Source organism: Leopardus geoffroyi, chromosome A1 (assembly GCF_018350155.1).
Source record: "Leopardus geoffroyi isolate Oge1 chromosome A1, O.geoffroyi_Oge1_pat1.0, whole genome shotgun sequence".
Classification (NCBI taxonomy): domain Eukaryota; kingdom Metazoa; phylum Chordata; class Mammalia; order Carnivora; family Felidae; genus Leopardus; species Leopardus geoffroyi.
The window spans coordinates 230811933-230835477 of record NC_059326.1 but is presented as its reverse complement, the minus strand read 5'-3'; the positions used below and the strand labels follow the sequence as shown (position 1 = coordinate 230835477).

The 23545-nt window shown below is 43.1% G+C and overlaps 1 protein-coding gene across 5 annotated transcripts in view; it reads right to left on the bottom strand.

The window, feature by feature from the left end:
• CTNND2 (catenin delta 2) overlaps nt 1-23545 on the bottom strand; it is a 942188-nt gene that overhangs the window by 101914 nt on the left and 816729 nt on the right. For 3 of the 5 annotated variants that reach the window (XM_045441900.1, XM_045441910.1, XM_045441937.1), the window contains 3 exons: nt 14573-14746; nt 1276-1350; nt 71-221 (listed from right to left, as the gene is read on the bottom strand). In XM_045441900.1, coding sequence (XP_045297856.1) covers nt 71-221; nt 1276-1350; nt 14573-14746 — 400 coding nt within the window. The remainder of the gene's footprint in view (nt 1-70; nt 222-1275; nt 1351-14572; nt 14747-23545) is intronic. The other 2 variants (XM_045441928.1, XM_045441919.1) reach the window with 1 other exon arrangement.

Here is a 23545-nt window from a genome sequence, read left to right as displayed (position 1 = left end):
CGGCCACATGCACCTGCCGGGAAATGTTTTCATTTAGATTCTGAGACACCGTGAATTGCAGAGAACGTACCAATGAGCTCCTTGTTTCTGACGTCCAAGGCCATGTTCCGGAGTGCCGTGGCCACCGCGCACACCACACGGTCGTTGTCTATTCGGAGCAGCTCCACGAGGATAGGCAGGCCTTTCTCTTTTCGGACAGCAGCTCGGATATATACTGACCACTGCAACGAGAAGGAAGGCCAAGGCGTTAGAAGCGGAGGTGGAAAACCCTAGAAGCTAACAGCACGTGCAGGCTTTCAGACGGCTGCTTTATAGGAGCCAAAAAGCATGAATTATCAAGACCTGGTTGTAGAATGGGCTGAATGCGGTAGGCATGTACTGAAACGTCTTATCTTTATTTTCTGCCTTCAGTATATGCAAGAGGTTTTGGGGTTAATCAGCTATTGCCACGCTTATTTCTCTGAGGCTGGCATTTGCAGTCCTTGACTTGGGCAAGCCACTTGATGCTTTAAGATGCGGAGGGCTAGGACAGGAAGGGCTGGGACAGGAAATGCTAGGACGGGAAACGCTAGGACAGGAAGGGTGGGCTGGTTTTTTGGTGTGAGGAGGAATAAAAAATAACTCTGGAAAAGGTAGAAAATGATAAACAGTTGAGGACAGGTCATTTTTTTAAGAGACTTGCATTTGGAGGTGGGGCACGCAGGTGGGTTGGTGAACATACGGTCACTAAGTTGTTGGCTGAATAATAAAAAGTCAATGAGTCAGAAAAAGGTAAGGGTGAGGAGAGGTAAGCATGACACTTAAAGTCAAGAGTAAAAACCGTCAAAGGTTTTTAAGAAAACATTTGGATCAAAACGTATTATGTCTGGGGCCATTATTCAATGTCCATTTTATAAAGTAAGACATACAATTTGTTTTGGATTGGTGGTTGTCGGCTTTAATGGAACACACCTACTTTTTATCTGAAACGTATTTGCAACTTCAGGATGATAAAGCATTCAGATTCATTTAACGGAATGCAGGGAGGTCCACGTTTTCCGGACATTCACATATATACTTCATATTGTTGTACAGTACTCCAGAGAAGAGTGTGCACGATAAAACCCAAGCAATAGAAGGGTTTAAGAAAATGGCATTCACGACATGAAGTTCTGGATTCTGTGGCAGAGTCCTTCAGGGAACCACCAAAGGTGGGACTGAGTCCCCGCCCCTCCCCCACCGGGCCCTTCCATCCCCCATTCCCATTAGGGCAGGCACCCCAGAGCTGGCTCTCACCTGTGGCAGGCAGGGAGCCCCCTCTGGCAGTGAACGTAGGGCATACGCCATGCCTGCCACATCCTCAGCCCAGCCCTGCATGAAATATGAGATTAAAAAACACACACAACTTCATCCTGTCCTACGTCAGAAGTCACATTCACATAGTTTCTTATCACCATCAACTCACACTGTATGGTTTTTCTCCTACCCCCACTCTGTCCTTCAAGCTCTAGGAAGCCTGAGGGGCTTGGGGAAACAGACTGAATTCACTAAAGCATCTCTTGATTGCAATGGACTATTCCACAGCCCCACTCTCAGGGAGCAAAGAAACCAACAGTCAGAAATCCTTAGACATACAAAAATCTCAAGGTTTGGAAACTTCTCATTGAAATTTGGGTGTCTGGATGGGATATCCTTCTGAGGGAGGGAGGCCCCTCGTGAAGACCGTACAAAACCACTTTGTGTCATCAGAAATTTCACTTGCAATGTAACATGCTGACATATGCTTTTCATCCACTTCCTCCACTACCTGTGAACCTTCTTGTCTCCAGTGCCCGGAAAAGACTAGAAACCTGAGCTTATGCAGCCCACTCATTGTTGGCTTTCTTCCCTAAAACTAAGAAGAGAAGCTAGAAAAAAGAAGAAAACGGAAATCAGATGTAGGGTCAAGGTCTACGTATTGTAAGATGAACGTCAACGATAAACTTCACTGCTGGGGTGATATTCTGGACCTTTTAAGACACCACAGGGAATGTTCTCAGTCACTTAAGCAGGCTGAAGCAAGGCCCTAAAGATGACCTCTTTGGCACCTCTTTCTAGGCCCAGGATGCTGGCTCATATATTACTGATCTCTCTTAGTTCCCCAAGGCCCTGGTGGGTCGGCATTAGCATTCTTATTGTACGGATGGGGAAATCTAGACACAAAGATGTCAAATACCCTGCCTATGGGGGCCACCTGAGCCTGGTCCTGTTACTCTACATCTGCTTCTCTCTATGATGCTGCCGATACATCCTCCTCTGCCGTCACCTCTCTCTCACCTAATCCCCTGTGCTCAGTCTCCCAGACACTGCCTCGCCCTCTCCTTCATCCTTCCAAACGTAGACAGAGGGGAACCTGGCCATATCTGAAATGAGCCAAGAAAGGAAGGCTTGGACTTTGTTTTTTCTTCTTAGAAGTTCAGCTATTACATCCCTCCCATGTTGGATGGAAAGATGATCTGGTGTTTGGAAAATAATGACAATCCTTAAGCCTTCTTGGGAAGTGATTTCGGAGTAACAAAAAATGGCTGTAGATAGCCCCAAACGTGTCTGAGTTACAGATATGCCTCTTTGGCATGGGAAAATGGTCAACAACAGTGGTATGTTCTCCCTAAGTGAAAAGAGATAATCAGATAATGGATTTGATCGTACATTATTGATACACAGAAAAGAACTTTTATTTTGACACTTTTAGTTCTGTGTGCTTGCACATACAGTTGACCCTTGAACAACACGGGATTTGGGGCACTGACCCCCTATGTGGTCAAAAATCTGCATAAAACTTTTGACTCGCCCAAAACGTAACAGGCTGCTGCTGACCTAAAGCCTTACCAACAAGACAAATAGTAGATTAACACACAGGTTGTATGTTACATGTATTTATACTGTATTTTTTTTTTATAAGAACGTAAGCTTAAGAAAGGATATTATTCAGAAAATCATAAGGCAGAGAAAATACATTTATAGTATTGATGTATTTATTGAAAAAAGTCCATGATTAAGTGGAGGTGCATAGTCCAAACTCATATTGTTGAAGAGTCAACTGTATAGGAAAAATTCCCAATATTAGTTCCATACAAGACGACTCAGAATACGTTATTTACATTCCACTCAAGAGATGTTGCAAGTTTCCTCAAGTTTTATTGACGTGCAAAGTGACACGACAGTGATGGTTTCTACGTAGTAATCAGTCTTGGAGTAGATCACGTGTAAGCCACGCGTGTAACCTGTATGAAACCCAGCAGAAGGAGTGAAAGAGTGCAGGGGTGGAAAGAGGGAAAGGAATTCAGTAACTGGGGAATGTTTCACAGGTGCACTCAACACAGAAACATGAAGCTCGTTTAGAGGTTTTCTGGAAAAGAAGGGAGTTGCCTTGAAAAGCATAGCAGCCTCTGTTGTGCTTAGAAAGGTGTGCGGGTTGCCAAAAGTTTGGTGATAGGAACAAAGTAGGAGTACCGCTGGCATAAAAACAGCTGAACAAGAGAGAAAAATGCCTCATAACTCACTGTGGCTGAGTGGCTCTTTGGGTGGAACCTTAACTTCCCGTAAATGGAACACGAGAGCACCGTGCACAGAGCACGTCAGTGTAGAGGGAAGGGCATGGACCAGGATGCCTTTAAGAAAAGTGGTCCATGAACTGAAGAGACGATGTTTGATGATTCAAAGAGAGAAGAAGGAAGAGGGGAAGGAAGGGGAGGAGGAAGGGGAGGGGGGAGAGTGACAAGAAAGATGGAAGAGGAGGAGAAAGACGAGGAGAAGGATCTGGTCCAGGAGAAAAGCGCACAGATATGTTTCAAACTCTTCTTGGTGAGATGCTTTCCCAGTGATGATCCCAGGAGAGCCACGAGTCCTCAAAAACAAACTTAACACTTCAATCAACTGTCAGGCACTGCTCTACTGTCTTTATATGTATTAACTCATTTAATCCCCATCTCTACCCTATGCAGTAGCCACTATGGTAACTTCCACTTTACAGATGAGGCAAGGGAGCCACAGCAAGGCTTCTCAGCCTGCAGACGCTTGGGCAGGTCTTGAACCCAGGGAGCGCTGTCCCAGAGTTGGTGGGCTTGGCCTCCATTCTCATCTGCCTCTCAGAAAGACATCTGCACTCATGGTTGATATAATCCTTACAAATGTACCAATTAATCTTGGTTTAATAGGGGATGCTATTACTTAGGACTTGCAATAAATAGCCCATCTGGCACTCCTCGAAACTCCTGAGTTAAAGACCCTTCAAGTGCTATCAATGGAACTACTGGGCATTTCAACCCTGTCTTGAGAACAGCTTGTCCAGATTTAGCAGATCTGATACACGAAGTTGCGTATGATGGGAATGGCAAAGAGAAAGGCCTCGTTTGTGTCAGGAAAGGATGCTTCCGTGCATGCGATGTGACAGCAATTCAAACCACCGAATGCTCTTCCTTCTCCTCCTTGCTTACGGCTCTCCCTGAAGAAAGGTCCGCCATTATTTGACCCAGGAGTTTTCAGGATGGGACAGAGCTTAAAGCAGTGAATGTTGACTTTAAGGGTGGAAGGCACAGATGTAGGTAAAAGGTTGGGACATATCTGGAAGGGGATGAGAATAGGCAGAAGACAACTTGGCCTCTCCTCAGGCAACATGGAGCCTCCAAGTCATGGAGAGAAAGGGTCCGGGTTGGAGAGGAAGCAGGAGGTGTGAGAGCATTGTGGGGGCTGCCACCGGATGCGCCCCCAGACAAGTCGTGCTCTGTGTGAGGGGCTGACAAAGATCCCTGGAAGATGAGAGCTGAGAAGACCGAGGCTCTGCTGCCCACCCTGCTCACGGCAGTGTCTGTTCAAGAACCAGCGAAGTCCCTGCATCATCATGGAGCAGCGGCCACAGAGCTACCGGCAACAGACTTGGGGGGCAGGAAAGGGCTCCTGTGGCTCCAGTGTGGCATAGAATAGCCTCTGAGCATTTCTGTTGTCTCCAGTGGGTGGGCCATGTAAGTCAGCTGAGGAGGAAAGGCTGAGGACCCAGGGCTGCAGAGGGGGGTTAGTCGGCCAGGAGGAAAGGACACGTCAGAACAGCAGGTGTGGACAGTGCTCGCCTGGGTTAAGGAGTGGATGTGGCTGCGTCTCAGGGGAGCTTACAGGTTGTGGCTATATCTCAGGGGAGGTTAATAGTTATGGGAGGGGGCAGGTGTGGGCCAGGAGAGAACCTTGGACCAGAGAGAGTCCTATCACCAATTATCATATCCCGTCTGAGAGCCCAACAGGACAAGGAAGTTTGTCCTGGGAAAGAGCAGCTTAGGACAGAGATGATGCCACACTGAAAACAGACACCCAATCCCTGTCCCCTGCAGGGGTATTTCTGTAAGAACCCACCCCCCAAGTTTAGCATCAACTGCAGGAGGCAGGAGAGGATGAAGGCTGACAAACATAAATATGGCCAAGTGTTAAGCCTGAAGAGACTGAAAAATAGCTGCATTTTATTGAGTTTACCTAGAAACGTCTAGATTATTTTCTTTTCTTCCCATTTTGCATTGGACACAATGCAAGTGCAGAGATGAAACCAAACTGAACTACACAAAATAAAGAAAATTACATGAGTTTTTGTTCAATAATGTTCCTCACTATCCCCATGGAGGATTTGGTAATAAGGTGAAGATAGGAGCGTCTCGGTGGCTCAGTGGGTTAAGTGTCGGACTTCGGCTCAGGTCATGATCTCACGGTTCGTGAGTTCGAGCCCTGCATGAGGCTCTGTGCTGACAGCTTCAGCCTGGAGCCTGCTTCCCAATCTGTGTCTCCCTCTCTCTCTGCCCCTCCCCAGCTTGTGCTCTGTCTCTCTCTCAAAAATAAATAAAAATATTTAAAAAATAAAGTGAGAAGAATGCTTTTTAACCCTTTCCACTCAGCCTTCCTCAATCTGATGTGGATTCTCAGAAGCTTCACTTTTCAAATTCTCAGCCCAGCCATAAACAGGATTGATGGCTACAATTTTTCCAAAAATTTCTCCCCTGCTTAAGCCCTGGTTAAGGCTGACTTATGTTCCTAAAAGAAGATCAACACTGTAATTTAACTAGCTTTTCCCTCTTGAAATCCTAATAGTTTGCTAAATAAGTAGAGATAGTGTTCTTCTTTTGGTAGGAAATATTCTATTAAGAGGCTGAACCCATGATGTGCTAAACTTCTGACTTTGTTGATTAATAACTCTATTCACATTAAATATTAATATTTTTGATGAATACCTTACAAGTTCTCCTGGTTTAGAAGCATAGTCGGTGATTAAATGGTTTTCTGTTGCGTGACTGTTTTCCCGGTGAATTCCTTTATCAAATTCCCTACGTTTCCTTTTGATATGGTAAAGAAAAGTCACGTTTTCAAACCAAATCCTTCTAAACATAATTTCACCTTTCAGATGCATTTTGGCATCCTCCAGTGTCACAGGACCACAATGTGCTAAAATCTGACAGCTGTAAATTGAATAAGTTGCAACGAATTTTGCACAGATTCCATGAGACCTCGAAATTTGTTTCTGAATTCACTTATGATGCTATGTTATTTACCGCAGTCCTTCATTCTCGCGATATGAGGGCAGAAAGTATCAAAGAAATTCTCCTTCTTCCATCTCATTCTGACAGTTTACTATAAAAAGAATGTTCAAAATACTCAGAAACTGTGTGGCTTTTGTTGCATGCGTCACATTATTCTCTCTAGTGTGGATTTCTACCTGAATTACCATGTTCATACAGGACTGTGGCCGGTGATCACAACAGGATTTATGAAGCAGCTGGGAACCTTAACCACAAGGCCCTCAAATGCTGGGGTTTGGCTGCGGTGGAGACAGGACATAGGTGTCCCCTGTTTAAATTCAGATCTTGTTGCAGGATTACATGTTTTTGTTTTCAAAGTCCATTTTAAAAAGTTGTATCTGTAATGAAGAGGGCTAGCGAGGAACTCCCTTGTGCCGTTAAACCAATAAATCAGTTTAATAAATAAGATGTTTAATTAAGGTAATGGCAGCTATTGCATACGTAAAGCGTTTGTTTGTATTTTTAAAACATAAGTCAGGTTAGTGCAAAGACTGAATTTTACTGCAAGTGTTTATGCGATGCTGAAAATTGAAGTGCAAGCAAGAGAATTTCCTGGGGTGGGGGGGAAGCATTTAGATATGCTTTTGTGGTAAGAACAAATAAAGAAGGTCAAGCTCACATAAAAGCCATGGAGAAGACGCATTCGCTCAACTGACAGTAACAAGTCCACCTGTCCCCCTACCTCTCAGGCCGTCTCAAGGATCAGCAATTCTCAATGAAAAAACATACCTTTAACAATGGGCCTTTCTGAACACAGAGAGTCTTTTTTGGTGACTGTTATCAAATATGTCTTCACTGTGTGCAAATGGTATTTAGAAATGCCTTCTGGGCCACAAAATGTGACGCTGTTAGATCACAGGCGTGGTGTGTCTGAGAGGACGGATGCCACAGATCTTAATTCTAAGAGTCTGGCACGTTCTCTAGTGACAGGGCTGTGTAAACATCCCACTGGGAAGGGGATATGGACAAGAATGAGTGTTCAAATGAATCTGCTTCCTCCCCTGCCTTTTTGACAGCAAAGATGGTGACTGGGAAGTGTAGGCAGGGAGAACTCAGGGATTCTTTATTCAATATAACAACATAAAAGGAATTTAATTGTTCCTCATTCTCACTTATTAGACGCTAAATCAGAAAGCTTTTCCTTTATTGCATCCTTCTTTTTTTTTTCTTTATAAACATGGTGATTCATGGGGAGAGGGAGTTACATCTCATATTTTTCTCTTGGATCCAGAAAACATATTATTCGGGGGACATGAAGCACAGTCTGGAGGGACTGTGCTGATACAAACCCTCTCCGTCTTGCAAATACAAGGCACACCTTTGGTTGAAGACCTGGCTAGTAAGGTACCTAAAGTGCCACTGGTTTTTACAAAGATGTTAACAGTTTTATTTTGTAACATAAATTGAATATATTACCAAATCTCTGTCCCTTCAGAATGAAGAATTTTACTCTTTTTGAATCTGGATTCAGATTACTTTATGACTGGGAATTGGTTTTCACTGTCAGGGGCCTATGAGTGTAGAGAAAGCATTTGTCTACTGGAGGCTAGGAGTTGAGCCCAGATGACGCGCGAGGGACACACACGTAAGATCTTGACTCTCGTAAGGGAACATTTCTGGTCGTGGATTTGTGTTTTTTTCCTGCTTCTTGCTGGTAGATGGTGACCACAAGAGTGGCCTTGGAAGTCACGTGTTAAAGATGGCAGAACGGCTGTTGTGAGCCGGGGTGAATTAATTCATGGAGGGGAGCTTCCCTCTTCACACACCTGCCCATACCCGTTACATCAGAGAAGATAACTTCTGTCTTCTATCTTGAATTAGCCCTTGCGTATTTGGGACCTCTTTGCTATGGCCGCTAGCATCCTTCTTAAAGGAGATCTGCTAGCGTATTACAGTGAACTCTAATCATGGACTCCTAGCCCTAAGGTGTTAGCTAGTGACGTTGGCAGTGTACTTCCTCATTCCTGACCTCTTCCTTGTAAAACCGACTCCAGGAACACTCTTGTGCCTAGTGTAGACATACACCTTTGTGTATACGTTCCTACCATAGCATCCACAATGGGTTTTGAACTTCTCGTTTACATGTTTATTATACTGGAAGGTACCAGGGGGCAGGTACCAAGTCAAACTCAGCTTCCTGTTTCAAGTGTCTTCCAACTAACAGCTCACAATCGGAGAGTAAAAAAATGTTTACCTGATGAAAGACCATATTAGGTTAATTTTTAGAATCTAGTGGTTATTATTTAAGAATAGCACTCTCCACTGAAAGGAACTAATAAAAAGGATCAAAGCTACCACAATTTTTGAAAGGGCCAGCAAGTTGTAGCCACTTCCACAGAAACACTGTTAGGGCTTAAAGTGCTCACATGCTCCTTTACTGGTCTTTTCTAAAGCCAAACGAATCCCTTAGTCCTGTGGTCCCTGTGTGTGGGGTTAGACCCTGACACGGGGCCGATGAATACTTGCTTATCCTCTGGACCGGAAGAACAGAATACCGAGTGGCAAGACCTGAGCCCCACAGCTCTGATGATGTAAGAACAGTTAACCTGAAGTTTTGGTTCGAATTCCCACTGACCCAACTGCTCAGATAATTAATAATGCCAGTTCCCAGGTTAGCCCATGTCTTAAACTGTGCTCAAATGGGCATTAGGTTCCTGACCGTATTACAACTGTCCTAGGTATAATCTGTGCCCCTGGGGTTCCTTTAAGAGCAGGTTGTGCCTGGTAGATACCGAACCAGAATCAGTTTTATATGTAATTGGCCCCGGCAGATTCAGAATGTTGCTTCACTGTCTTCTCATTGTCATTGTTGCTGATGAGAAATCAGCTGTCACTCTTCTCTTTGTAAGGACAAATCTTTTTTTCTTCTAGCTGCCTTCTTTTTTTAATAAGTCATAATTTTTTTTTTGCGTGCAGTTGACACACAATGTTACTCTCTAGCTGATTTTAAGATGTTCTCTTTACTACTGATTTTGAGCAATTTGACTGATGCACCTTAGTACGGTTCCTTCATGCTTCTGCTTGGGTTTTCTTGAAATGCTTGGATCTGGGAGTTTAGGGTTTTCATTACATTTGGGAAATTTTCAGGTATTATTTCTCCAAATATTTTTGTTCTCTTATCTTTCTCCTTTCTCTCTCCTTTCCTTTGGGATTTTTTTTTTAAGAAAATTTTTTTTAACTTTATCTGAGAGACTGAAAGAGAGTGTGGGCAGAGAGGGATTGAGAGAGAATTCCAAGCAGGCTATGTGCTCTCATCACAGGACCTGACAAGGGGCTCGATCTCACAAACTGTAAGACCATGACCTGAGCTGAAATCAGGAGTCAGATGCTTAACCAACTAAGTCACCCAGGCACCCCACCTTTGAGGATTCTAATTACATGTGTATCAGGCCACTTGAGGCTCACTGATAATTTATGGGGTTTTTTTTCTTTGTGTTTCATTTTGGGTAGTTTCTGTTCAGTTTGTAAATCTTTTTCTTCTGCAACAGCTAACCTTCCTATTATCCCATCCCATCCCATGTGTTTTTTATTTCATACATTGTATTTACAACTCTAGAGGTTGTATTTGAGTCTTAACTTACTTTCCATGTTCTAATTAACTTCTTGAACACAGGGAACACAGTTGATAGCAACTGCTTATCTGCTAATGTTAACTTCTGTGTCCGTTCTGAGTCGCTTTTGAATGATTAATGTTTCTCCTTATTATGAACTACATTTTCCTCTTTATTTGGTTGTAAGCTTATTTTCAACTAAGATGCCAGACATTCCTCATTTTAATCTGCTGGATGCTGCATGCTTTTTGTATTCCTACAGATATTTTTAAGCATTGTTCTAGGATTCAGTTAATGTGGAAACTATTGCTACTTTTGGATCTTACTTTTCAGATTTTATAGGAGAGACCAGGTCATATTTAGTCCAGGGCTAATTATATGCTTAGTATCAGGAGACAAGACCCTCCTGAGCACATACCCAGTGGCCCATGAAGTACGAGGTTTTCCTGTCTGGCTCTTCGTTAGGCACACTATGCCCATCCCTGTGTGAGCCAAGTTTAATTCTCCCTAATTGCACGAGCTTCTTTCCTCTGCTTTGGGCATTTACCTCACATGCATTCACTGATAGTTCCCTGCTGAATATTTGAGGGGATCCTCTGTGTGTGGCTTTCCCCTCTCTGGAACTCTGTCCTATGAACTCCAGGCGCCCTGTCTCCCCAGATTCCCAGCTCCGTCTCCTAGGCTCAGTGTCTGCTGAGCTCCTCTGGAGTTTCCAGGTCTTGGGCCATGGTCTGCAGACTCCCAAGGCAGTGTGCTGCAGCAATCGGAGGGCTCACCTTGCTTGTTTTCTGTCTCTCCTAGATCACTGTCCTTCACTGACTAATGCTTGGTGTCTTAAAAACCATTGTTTGTTATATTTCTCTAGATTATTTGTTGTTGTTGTTATTTTTCCTTAAAGGTAGGTAAACCTGGACCTTGTCACTTCATCTGGGCATCTTGGCTGGAAGTCCCCCCAGGTGTAGCTGTTTCTATAACTTACGGCTTTGGAAATCAGATTGTTCAATGACGATGACGAAAGTAATACCAAACTCCCAAGAGCCATGTTTACTCTATAGTGGATTTGGATGTATATGGCACTCACAAGACAAGTGCAGTCCTTGCTATCAGGACTAGCTACTGGGGTCTTGTGGGGAAGAAATCACTAAGTCATGTGTGATGAAGGCCAGTGACTTGGTTATGACCTAGATCCTCTCCATATCCTCCTCCTTAGGTTGGGCCCATCCTTGTCCTGCCTCAGGCTGGTCATCATGTCCAACTGAATGTGTTGTCTCTAGGAGCCTGTTGATTGGGCAGGATCTTCAGATAACCTCTGTGTTTATTCTGACCCAATTCCTACCTCCTAGGCATCATGCTTCATGCACCATTTTCAAAACTTTGTTTCTTTTTATTTAAACTTTATGCTTCACATCACACCATTAACTAGAATAAGAATTGTCAAACCATGGTTTCTGCTTTTATTTGCTGTACTCCACTGATGCCCGGGTTCACTTTTACATGGTACTCCAACTGCTAAGCTCCACTTAATTCACTGTCCTTGTCAAGGCTGTTGCCCCTGACTCTAGGGACAAGTCTCAAATTCCCCAGTTCTCTTATTTTTTATTCATTTTGGCCACATGGCCAGAGATTCTGTTTCTTTCTTCACTACATCTATGTTGCTATCATGTTACCTCATTAAATATTAACAGCTTAATATCCAAGTATCTCTTTACTCTCTCTTTTTTTGGAAAGTAAATAAAATAAATAATAGATTCTTTGAAAATGGTCACATTTTAGGGGGACTCTACAAAAATATCCAAAGTACCCAACTTAATAATAAGTGCAGAATGTATTTCCATAGTTCAAACCCTAGGTTTGCATAAAGTTCAATTACAACGGAAATAACCCATAAATGCGAGTTGAAAAAGCATTCATTCACATTTTGGAAATCTCCAAAGTACTATATCCAATTGTTTTGATATTCTGTGACAAACAAAATAATTGTGCTGGAAGTGGGGAAAAAAAAAGTAACCAAAGTCCATGTTGACTATGAAAAAAATGTATCACTCTGCTTCTGCCATTATACCATTATTCTTTTTCTGATGCTCATAAACCAAGTAATGAGTCTCTTAAAGTTTAAAAAGTATTTAAGACCATTATGAAGATCTAGTTTGCTAGTCAATTTGTTACAGAAAAAGAGTGTGCGTGATCTTCCTATAAAGAGAAGTTATTGTTTCGCATGATGAGGTCTATAAAAAGCTGTCTCTATACAGAATTCTGGTGCTTTACACTTTACATTTCTGCTTTTGTTTGGGTCATAAAAAGTTAAGGACACTAAAAAAATGCCACTAAATTTCAACAGTTGCTATAAAAATACATTCTTAGTACTCTAGGTTTCAGATGGTAGCACTGTCTGCATGAAACTTGATCCCACTGTGTCTTTAATCAATTTGTTAATCAGTGAAGACTTTTTCTTAAAAAAATCTTTTTTTTTTTTTTTGAAAAGGAAGGATTTCTCTGTTTGGTTTTTGTACAAGTTATTTTTGATCTTTTAAAAATTATAACAATTTATCAGTATTTGGCTTAATGATGACCTTAAATCATCACTATGGATTGTCTACTTTCCCTTCCCACATATTTCCTTACCATTTAATATGGTGTGTTAAGACATTATACAGTAAATGAAGATAATGTGATTGACTATTATGCATGCTTGTGCATTTGTATTTTGATAAGAAAACTCTTAGTAAATAAATATACATATATTTATATATTTATAACTACACACAAATATTCCTTAGCCGTCCCTTGCCCTGCCTGAGGACTACGCCATTTTTCTAGAGTTATTAGGATGGCAAATGCTTTTGATAAGTAGCATTGACCGAACTTTTGGCCACATGTAATAACAGCCCATTGGCCTGTGGCATCCTGCCACCATCTTTGCATCTAGTGTCAGGATTGATCTGCAAGCTGTGACTTGAAGCAGCCACAGTATTCTCTGTCTGAAACTGACACATCGAGCAATCAGGGACTATCATTTGCTCAGGGTCACAAAGCTCAGAAAAGGCAGAGACTAAGTTTGAGTTGTAACTTGAATCAAAGCCTCTTAAATTTAGAGGGAGATAAGATCGACGAAGGGTTCATTCAAGGAAGTGATTTCCATTATTATTTCTTCCCCAGTCATGCAAGGCCCTACTCTGGGACTCCTCCTGACGTGACTCAACTTTTGAAACTTTTCTCTGGTTGAAAGCAAAAGGTAACTTCACTTCAAGTCTAGTCCAACCTGAATTCCTTCTGAGCAACATTGGGGACACCTATGGACAGGGAGGAAAGAGACAGTGATGTTCATTCCTAAGACTCTCAAAAGAAGGGATGGGTCTGCCCATATGTCAGCAGCCAGCTCCTGGGAGGTGTTGTCAGGGCTTGTCCCCAAGGGCTGGGATGTCCCACCTGAGAAAGAAGGCATTGCTGCAGCAGTGGAAACAAAGAATGACACAGAAGACACAAGAAGGCAGATATTGGAAGCTAGAGCAAGAAGGGAGGATGTAGTTGTGTGACAATGCTGAGGACAGTATGTGCAGTGCTTGGGATACCGAGCTTCTGAGAATTCTCTGTGCCTTATTAACATCGTTTTAAAGAAAGTGAACGCGAGACAGTGATTTCTGTGTCTTCCAAGCCCCAGGCTTTTATATTAAATGAAATGAAAAATGGATGGCAGAGGTTCAAACTTCCTCTCTTGATATTTTCCCCATATGCCCTCATTCTCCCATTTGACTACACTCTTCTATGCAATAAGACAAGTTAGCTCATGTAATGGTTAGTGACTAAACTCAAGAATTCTTTGCTATGGTGAATCCTTTCCTACCCAAATGAGGGTCGTGGAAATTTTCCATGAAAACCAATCAGGAACAGTGTGTATTTTCAAGAATTCAGAGAAAAAGGCCCTCCTAATCTCCTAATCTCCTTCCCCATTGTCCCTTCTGGCCAAAGAGACCAAGCAATACTATTCTACTCTGTAAGCCCATAGGTTAAAAATGAAAGAGGTTCTTTTCCTTTGGGGACTGGACCAACTACAACATTATAGGGGTTTGCATGGGTTTTGAAACAAGGTGCTTGGGTATTAGCTCCCTAACGGGAAACAACAGAGCTTGGAAAAGCATCCACATGTCACAGTCTCCCCTGAAAACAAAATAGCTCAGCTACACATATAGAATGGAAAGCATATCACAGCATTTTCAATGACCATACTTACATCTATTCATCTATACTTTGTAGTGATCTTCAAGGACTCCCGAGCCCTTGAGAATTTTTAAAAGGAATACCTTTCTGTGTCCAACAGTTCAATGGAACTGGTCTTTCTCTAACATCCTCAAAAACTGTATTGGAATTGCATATCTCACAACTGGATTTCTATTCCTTTCTGAGGACGTGCTCATAATTCCAGATTTCCTCCTTATGATAATGAACTAGTCATACCTTCCAGCTCCCTGCAGCCAAGTTCTGCAGGGCACCTGCCGCCCCTTCCAGCGTGTCTGCGTTTGAGCACTCAGAGAGCAGTGTGAGGTAGGGTTTGACTATTGATGGGTGCCACAGCATCTGGATCCCTTTTGGTGGTTCTGCACAGTCTGGAAGAGGTCCTACTCCATCCCACTGGTGGAAAAAAAATAAGAGAGTAAACATTTTTAACATCGTTACACTTCCCAACTTTGCCTCCTGTAAACGTGACACACAGAAACAAAAACACACACGACGTCTGGTGAACATCGATTGCGCGCAGGGTAGTGCCTTCGTAAGCCAAAAATGAGAGAGCCACTCCTGTCCACCAAGAGCTTAGGATGGAAAGTGAAAGGCTGTAGAGCATGTACATAAGTGAATGTAATTGGCAGGAGAACGCATAAGCTCTGTAAGAACGGTGCCAGCACATTGCTGTTAAAAGGAAGAGGAAATAAATTAATTTTGGTGGGTAGAGTGGACGAAAGCCAAAGATCAAGGTGGCATGTCTTACAGTTAGCATACTACTAGCATAACAGAGTACATAGCAACACTCAAATGCCTTCAATTCTTATGCCTAAGTGCCAGCTGATAAATTCTTACATAACTCCTAAAATACGTATTTGTCGGACTTTGAATTCCATCACTGCATTATAGACATCACAAAAAGAGACAACTGCTATCGTTTATCAGATGCATTGACCTAGCTAACGGCAAATCTAGATTTTATGGCGATTCTGATCGTTCAGTTCAGTTGGCTTTGAATTGGATCTAACGAATAATAAGAGAATGTGTAATTAAAAATTAAAACAAATAATTTCAAAACTACCACTTACTGCACAAGGGGATATCAGCAGACCATTAAAAATGGTAGTTATGACGACCGTGTAGCAATGTGTCTGGACAAATAATAAACATAAAATGAACAAAGCAGGATGCAAAGCGGTATGTGGTTTGTGCTTTACAGCAAGTAAAATGCGCCACAGAAACACGCATGGTAATAAAAACTCATTAACAAAGTGTTCATGTCTTTCATTTTTTCCACAGTTCAAGTTTTCTGTTCCTATAAGGATTTTAAAAATATGAAAAATTATAATAGTGATTCTGATCTTTGATCACAAACAACCTTTGTCTTTTGGGAAAGATAAAGGCAATAAATACAATGAGGGTAGAAATGAAGTAAACTCTATGTTTAGAAAAAATACTCGCATATTTACCTATGAGAAAAGTCCCAGGAAAACAAAATCATCCTTCACAATTTCAGGGTAGGGACACTAATTTATTTTACTCCTTATTTGTGTTTATTAATGGCTGCTTAACCTATAGTCTAAATGACATATACCAAACTTCCCTGCACATATTTGGGCCCATATCTGTACATGTATGTGTGTATATATCTATGTATAAATACACAATCATAGCTGTATTTCAAAACCTGTGTTTCTTAGTTCTGAAAATTTTACTGGAGCACAAGCTTACTTCATATCCTTGGAACATAAAGATGGAAGTGTTGATAGGGAAAGTGTAAAGTTATTTAACTGTCACAAATCATTTTAAGAATTGCATTATTTTCTACGAGAAAAATTAAAAACTCATGTCTTCTTTTTCTCAATTATGCCACAGCTTAGTTTAAGCGAAGGCCAAAGCTCAGAGATGAATATCCCAAGGATGGACGTTGGACATCCCACAAAAGGTCATCTTCAATGAGAGTGTCACTCAATTTCAACGTTGTAACAAGGACACTCAACGTGGGGGAATCTGCTTATGCTTTTAACCAAAGCCACTTCTAAACCATTCCGAAATGACTTTGCACCTGTGCAAGCCTACTAACGAAACCAGTACATTTCTTGTAAGTACAAAAAGTAACAACATTGGAAGTGAACCAGCCTTGTCACATTGCTCCTGGTTCGTTATTTGAGACGGGCTCGCTACACTGGGTAGAAAGGTAGTGCCAGGGAAACAGACCAGTCATTCTGCAGGTTTGCTGACTTCCATGATGAAGCAGGGGTAATACTGACTCGTCCAGAGAAACCAGTTTGGGGAACTGAATGTCTCTGCTGGTGCAACAGGAAAAGGAAAATTACTTTATATAAGCTTTTTTTTCATGGTTTATTTGGTCATCTCCTTAAAACTTTTTTTTGAAGTTTATTTCTTTATTTTGACAGAGAGAGAGACAGAGAGAGAGAGAGAGAGAGAGAACAGGAGAGGGGCAGAGAGAGAGGAAGACAGAGAATCCCAAGCAGACTCTGCACCGTCAGTACAGAGCCCCATGCAGGGTTCAAACGCATGAACCGTGAGATCATGACCTGAGCTGAAATCAAGAGTCAGAAGCTTAACCTACTGAGTCACCCAGGTGCCCCCTTCAAACTTTTAAGCTACTGTCTTCATATAAAGATTTGGTAATATTCAGAACAATCATATTATGCAATTTGAAACTCAATAGGCATGGCATTTCCCTGTCATGCAGGAAGAACTAATGTAACAGCTGGACGTGCCCAGAAGTAGTATTTGCACGCTGGTTACAAAATGCGATAGCCAAACTCTAAGAACAAAAAGGAGCTGTGTTATCATTTGCTGGGCTCATCTTGTTCTCCTTTCCTAACTTCTTCACAATAAAATAGGATAAATGGCTAAATCAGTAGACAATTTTCTTCTGCTCTGACATGTGATCTATGTAGCTCTTAAATATCTTTTATTACAATCCTTTCTTAATGGCTACAAAGAGAATCTGAAGGAAATAAAAGGCAAACTGATGTGAATACGGATAATCTTTGGTGGCAACTAGAAATGAAGTTCAAAGGGGATTCTCTGCTATTTCGGAACATTGATGGCACCCTGGTGTGTCAATACCAAAGAAAAAAAGTTATTTCAAAGCCACTCAATGTGTGTGGCTTTTATCTGGGTACATTATTTCAAACTTTTACTGAGTTAACAGGGAAAGATTTATCAATTGTCTATTAAAAATAGACTTTTACCACCTATAAAAAGACCTGAAGTCTTCTCTAAGAGTGTGCCAATGTACTTGACATTATGCTGCCTGGAAAATCAACTCCAACAGGACCCTAGGGTGATGGTGACATCAGGATCTGACTTCGGTCATGAACACTCTGCCCATGCAAACTTTTAGGGCTAAGCTTCTTCTGGAGTGAGGGTCTGTGACAAGTCATGGGATATGCAATTTTATCACCACAGTGGAAATACATCATTTATAAATTGAAACACAAGATGCATCCATCCTAAACTTGCTATAAGACTAGCACGTGGACAGAAGGCAAGTTGTGGCTACATCTTTCATATAACCAACCCACTGATCATCCAGCTATGTAGTCCTACGAACACAGGATTGAATTTGTAAGCCTTAAGCAAATTGTTTTGGACTATATCTTGAGGGCACATTACCAAACATTGTCTAAGAGCTTGAAATATGAGAAAAATAAAGATGCAAAATGTCATCAAGTCAGGACAGAGAACTTTCTTTGTAACAAAGACGGGTCACAATCAAGAAGACAAAATATTTCCAGGAAACTAACAGGAGCAAAGGTAGCAGAATATTTTTGATTTACTATCTGCATTACTGCCAAATTATGACATACACACACTTCTATGTATATACATATATTTCAGTATTTATGTATCTTCATTTATCAGGCTGAAGATTAAAAATCAAGCAGAGAGTAGGTAAAGGGAAAGCAAAAGAAAAAGAAGAAAGGCCTATGCGGTTTAAAAAAAAAAATCTGGCTTGGGGGAAGTTTTCAGTGAAACCCTCCCTTATTCTTGGTAGTAAATTTTACTTTTATGCTCGAGAGTTAACATTTCTCAGTTTTGTGCACAGTTTTCTTTTCATCGGTTGTATTTTAACAAAACTTGCAAAAGTTCTAGAAGCCCTCGATTCTTAGTTATTACTTAAATGTTCAAACTACACTTTGTACAGGTGATTCACATGTTGTTACACAGGAAAAAAATGCCAGAGAATTTATTTCTGGCATTAACACTGCCCTTACTCATTGTCTGGTTTGTAGTAATTTAGAATTTTACATATACAGTTAGAGCTCAAGAAGCGAAGAACTGAGTGCATTACACCAGAGTCTTTCAGATTTTTTTTAAAGGATAATGCTTTGGAATGAATGTTTGTGGCTCCCTTCCTCCAATTTCTTATGTTAAAAGCCTCAACCCCCAATCTGATGGTGTTTGGATGCAGGGCCTTTGAAAAGTGATTGGGTTTAGATGAGGTCATGAGAATGGAACCCCCATGTTGGGATTAGTGTCCCTATAAAGAAATGAAGTGACCCAGAGTTTCTCTTTTCCATCTTGTAAGGGTGTGGCAAGAAGGGGTCATCTGTGAACTAGGAAGAGGCTCTCAGCAGACACCAAATCTATTGGTACCTTCATCTGGGACTTCCAGATAAATTTCTGTTGTTTAAGTCCCCCCTCCCCCCCCCCCCCAACTGTTTTTGGTATTTTGCTACGGCAGCCTGAGCAGACTAAGCCATAATCACAGTAAGGACTAAGTACATTTGGTGTAGTAGGATCCTTCTGATCCTTCTGGCTTCCCCATGACCTTTCTGCCATGGAGCTCTCTCGGGGACAAGCTGTCAGCAAAGCAAGGAGAGTGCGTGGCAGGATTATGTTGACAGTAAATCACAGAGCAAATCAATTGGTTTTATCGCCCCAAATAGTGCCACACTCGATAACATACCATCAGCGCTTTTCTCTACTGATCTTAAATGTGTAACTGTATGACTGACATCAATAAAGCAAATCAATCAACAGTTTCTATCATTCATTTTCTAAAACTGCATAGAATTGAAAATAAGGTATTCTCTGTTCAAGAAGGTCATGCTTAAATCTTTTTGGAAAGGAAGAGAATAACAAGCCTCTTGTTACAAGCCAAGGAGCTGCTGATTTTTGGACATGATGTTTCTGCTATGGTCATAGTCAGGGGAGGAGAGATCTACTGGCCACAGTTAAGAAATGTCCGCTTGGGAAGAAAGTTACACAGGTGCGGGGCTGTGGCCAACGTGTGGCTTAAACAAACAAATGGACCAACAAAAAACAAGATGAAAGCCTTTCTTTGGACTTGGTCTCCATACTTTTGTTTCCCCACGCAGCTTAAATTCTATTTAAAAGGTTTCTTAGTTGGCTGCAGTATGGAAGAGTAGAAGCCACTTTCTCCTTATATGAAGAGAACGGTGTAAGTTGGGGATAAAAATCCGAACGTTCCCAAACCAGAAAGCAAAGATGTCCATAAACCAAGACTTTGTGGGTTTTTTTGTTTTTGTTTTTAATTTTTTTAATGCTTATTTATTTTTGACGGAGAGAGAGACACAGAGCATGAGCGGGGGAGGGGCAGAGAGAGAGAGGGGGACACAGAATCTGAAGCAGGCTCCAGGCTCCCAGGTGTCAGCACAGAGCCCGATGGCGGGGCTCGATCTCACGAACCTTGAGATCACGACCTGAGCTCAAGTCAGATGCTTACCCGGCTGAGCCACCCAGGCGCCCCTTTAAACCAAGACTTTGTAAACATGGGCTTCTCTCAGGGATGGTGGCTCACAGAGCACTCTAATTATTGCATTCATAAAAGCCCCTACTAGTGAGAAAAATTAACGAGAGCCTTTCAGCTCTTCCCCTTCTGCCAAGTTTACAACTGCCTAGCCTCCGTTCTGTCCCACTGGGCTGGCTTCCACAGAGATGCAGAGAAGGAGAGCTCCCCGAGGCTGGGGGAAGCATCTACAGTCCAGAGGTGCAGAGATACCCCGCTCCTCTCTCCATGTGTCGCAGCCGTGCAAGGCCACGTAAGGAGAAGAGCTTCTCCTGCTCGGCTGTGTCTTCACAAACAGAAAAGCTTTCTTCGCCATTGCGACGCATCTCTGTTGCCCATATTTTCCCACCATTGAGAGGGCATCACCGTCACTACCCTTGTGCAGGCCAAGTTTTGTTCCGAAGGGATCTGGGTGAAATATACAACAGGCCAAGGAAACTGTGTGGATCTTCAGCAGCAGGGGAACATTGTCCTTAAAATCCCACTCTTCCCTCCCAGCTGAAGGCACACCTTGTGTGTCAGAAGAGAAGACAGCTCAGAGATGTGAACTGGCAGGCATGTCCTCTTACACCGGACTCCGTTTAATCAGGGGTCAGCCTGTACACATACTTTAAAAAGCAACAACATAAACATAAGTCCGTCCTCTGTCTGCCAGTTTTGCTTGGCTTGGTTTGAACATCCGAGTTGCTAATAGATCTTCCCTCGACAGGGTTTCCTTAGCACTTCCAGCTTTTGGGGGGATTAAGGAGGCAGGGGATAGAAGTTCTGGTTATGAAGAAACTCGGAGCAATGCTAAAGAGCCAGGAGAGAGATGATTCTTATGTTGACTCTTGGGAATTTTGAAGAAGAAGGTGGCTCAGGTGTGTCAACTCCCCTGGTCGCTGTTCGGAAGATGTAGATTACAGGGAGGGCGGGATCCGTGCAAAAACGGGACAGAGGTGGTGGCCAAGGAGCCGTATTTATGTGGCACACATGGTCTCTCGGCTCTCCTTGAAGACACAACGCGTTTTGCATTTGAGAAATTAGAAACCTATGTTCAAGTGGCAGGATTCTTTTCTGAATCAAGTATCAGAATAAAGAGATTCAGGGATAGATAGCCTTGCTGATTCTCTGTCAGTGTGGAGCCAAGGGGCATTGTGTGAGGGTGACGGGCACCCCCAATCGTTTGCTCAGAACCACCCGCCCGTTAGGAAGCGGTGGGAGGGAGGCCGGCGATACTGCCCTGCTCTAGAGACCTACACGATGACACCACTGTGCTGTGCCCCACAGAGTTATCGAGGCTGGGCCACATCACCAGGCTTATCCGCCTTTTCTCCCAGTCACTGTGATGGAACCAACCAGAACACCGCTAAGACCCCTCTAGAATTCTCTCTGCTCCTAACTTCTCATCCACATCTGGGAAAACCTGGGCCAGGAACCTCTCCATTACTTCCTTTTTAATTTTTCCAGTACCTTCCTTTTAAAGGCACTCTGTCCTTGACATGCCAACCTGCCTCAGAGAATCCCGTAGTCTTGTTTGTTAATATCTTTGCTGATACACCCCTGAAAGACAGTCTCAGACAGTGGTTCTTGACTGAGGGATTTCATCATCCAATGTCTGAAGACATTGTTGGTGGTCACAACCGGGGGAAAGGGGTACTGCTGGCATCTACTGGGTAGAGGCCAGGAATGCCGATAACATCCTACAAGGCACAGGACAGCCCCCACAACAGAGAATTATCCGGCTCAAAATGCCAAGAGTGGCCAGGCTGAGGAACCCTGATCTAGTAGTATATAACAGAGTATTTATTAATGGCATGGAGTACTGAATGGTCAAATGTCAACAAGGAAAGTGAAGGGGAAGCCTAGTTCAGAGGTTTAAGTCTGCAAACTCACTAAAAGCAGAAAGCCAGCACTTTTTTTTGCTGATGGGATATAGTTCATATGAGAGGCACAGAAGTAGGAAGAGAATCTCATTCACTCATGACAAAGGAGAGTCACTGCACAGAAAGGCACGGCCGTGATTTTGCAGGCTCATGTGACTTGTTGCTTGCAGGACAAGAAATACCGTGTCTGGGGTCACCAAGCTCCTGGCATACGGTGACGTGAAGCTACAGTGAGACCGAGCGGGAGCCAGCCGGGAGGAGCAAGCAGCCACCGAAATAAGCCGATGGCTGGAAAAGAATGGTATTAAGCAGCAAAAGAAAAAGTATGGCTCACTAATAAAATGAAAACTGGAAGAAAGAAAGGCGACCCGTGCTATTCTGAAATGAGAACTTAAAAGCATCAGGAACGTCACGAGGGGCAGATCCATCAGTGATAATAAACCAAATCCAAATGTGCCTCGACTGTCGCTGCCATCCAGAGCGATTAGGACAAATTCCGGCTTATGTATCCCAAGCCTTGAACAATGGGCTTGGTCTCCACATTTCCCTTTTAAGGATTAATCCCTGCAAAGTGATGAAGGGTGTAGGCGAGACTTTACTACACAAGTTTGTCACAGTTTGCACTAGCTAAAATTCGGAAGCCGCCAAGTTTGCTGCTCATCAGGGACTGGTTCCCACACCACGAGCACATGGGTTCACGCAGCACACGTGGCTGTAGGTGTGTTTCTACCGTGCGATTCTTGGCAGCCTTTCCACGTTCCGCTGGCGACTGCTGGCCAGGACAGAGGTCACGCTGAGGCCAGGGATAAACGAGTGCACAACAGTGCGCAGCTGGAGACAGAGTGGGTGCTGCGCTCACCCCTGTCCTCCGTGGCGTGCCCAGGTGGGCAGTGGGCGCGGCCCCGAGTGCAGGTAACCAGGGGCTGCGCCGTTTGCCGAGGAATCACGAACCGAGAAACGAATAAAAAGTGAACTTTTCTTGGGGTGCCTGGGTGGCGCAGTCGGTTAAGCGTCCGACTTCAGCCAGGTCACGATCTCGCGGTCCGTGAGTTCGAGCCCCACGTCAGGCTCTGGGTTGATGGCTCAGAGCCTGGAGCCTGTTTCCGACTCTGTGTCTCCCTCTCTCTCTGACCCTCCCCTGTTCATGCTCTGTCTCTCTCTGTCCCAAAAATAAATAAACATTGAAAAGTGAACTTTTCTTACCATGCGCAGGTAACTCTACACAATATTCCTCCTCCCGGGGACAGAAAGCTCTTGCTGACCCCCTTAAGCATGCCACTACACCCCCTTTTCCTGAGCGAAGGGAATGCCCGAGGGTCATGGCTTCCCCACAAACACATCACACATCCCGCCTACCGTGCACTTCAGGGGCTAAGGTGACCCAATGCAGACCAAAGAGGGGGTGAGTGGCAGTGATATATGTGACTTTCAATAGGGCACTCTGCTCTATCCTGTCGACTATGTGCCATTGCGGCTCCTGGACGGCAGACATGAAGAGCCACCTTGGACCACGAGGAGGAGGAATTATCCGAAAGAGAAGAACATGACAGATCT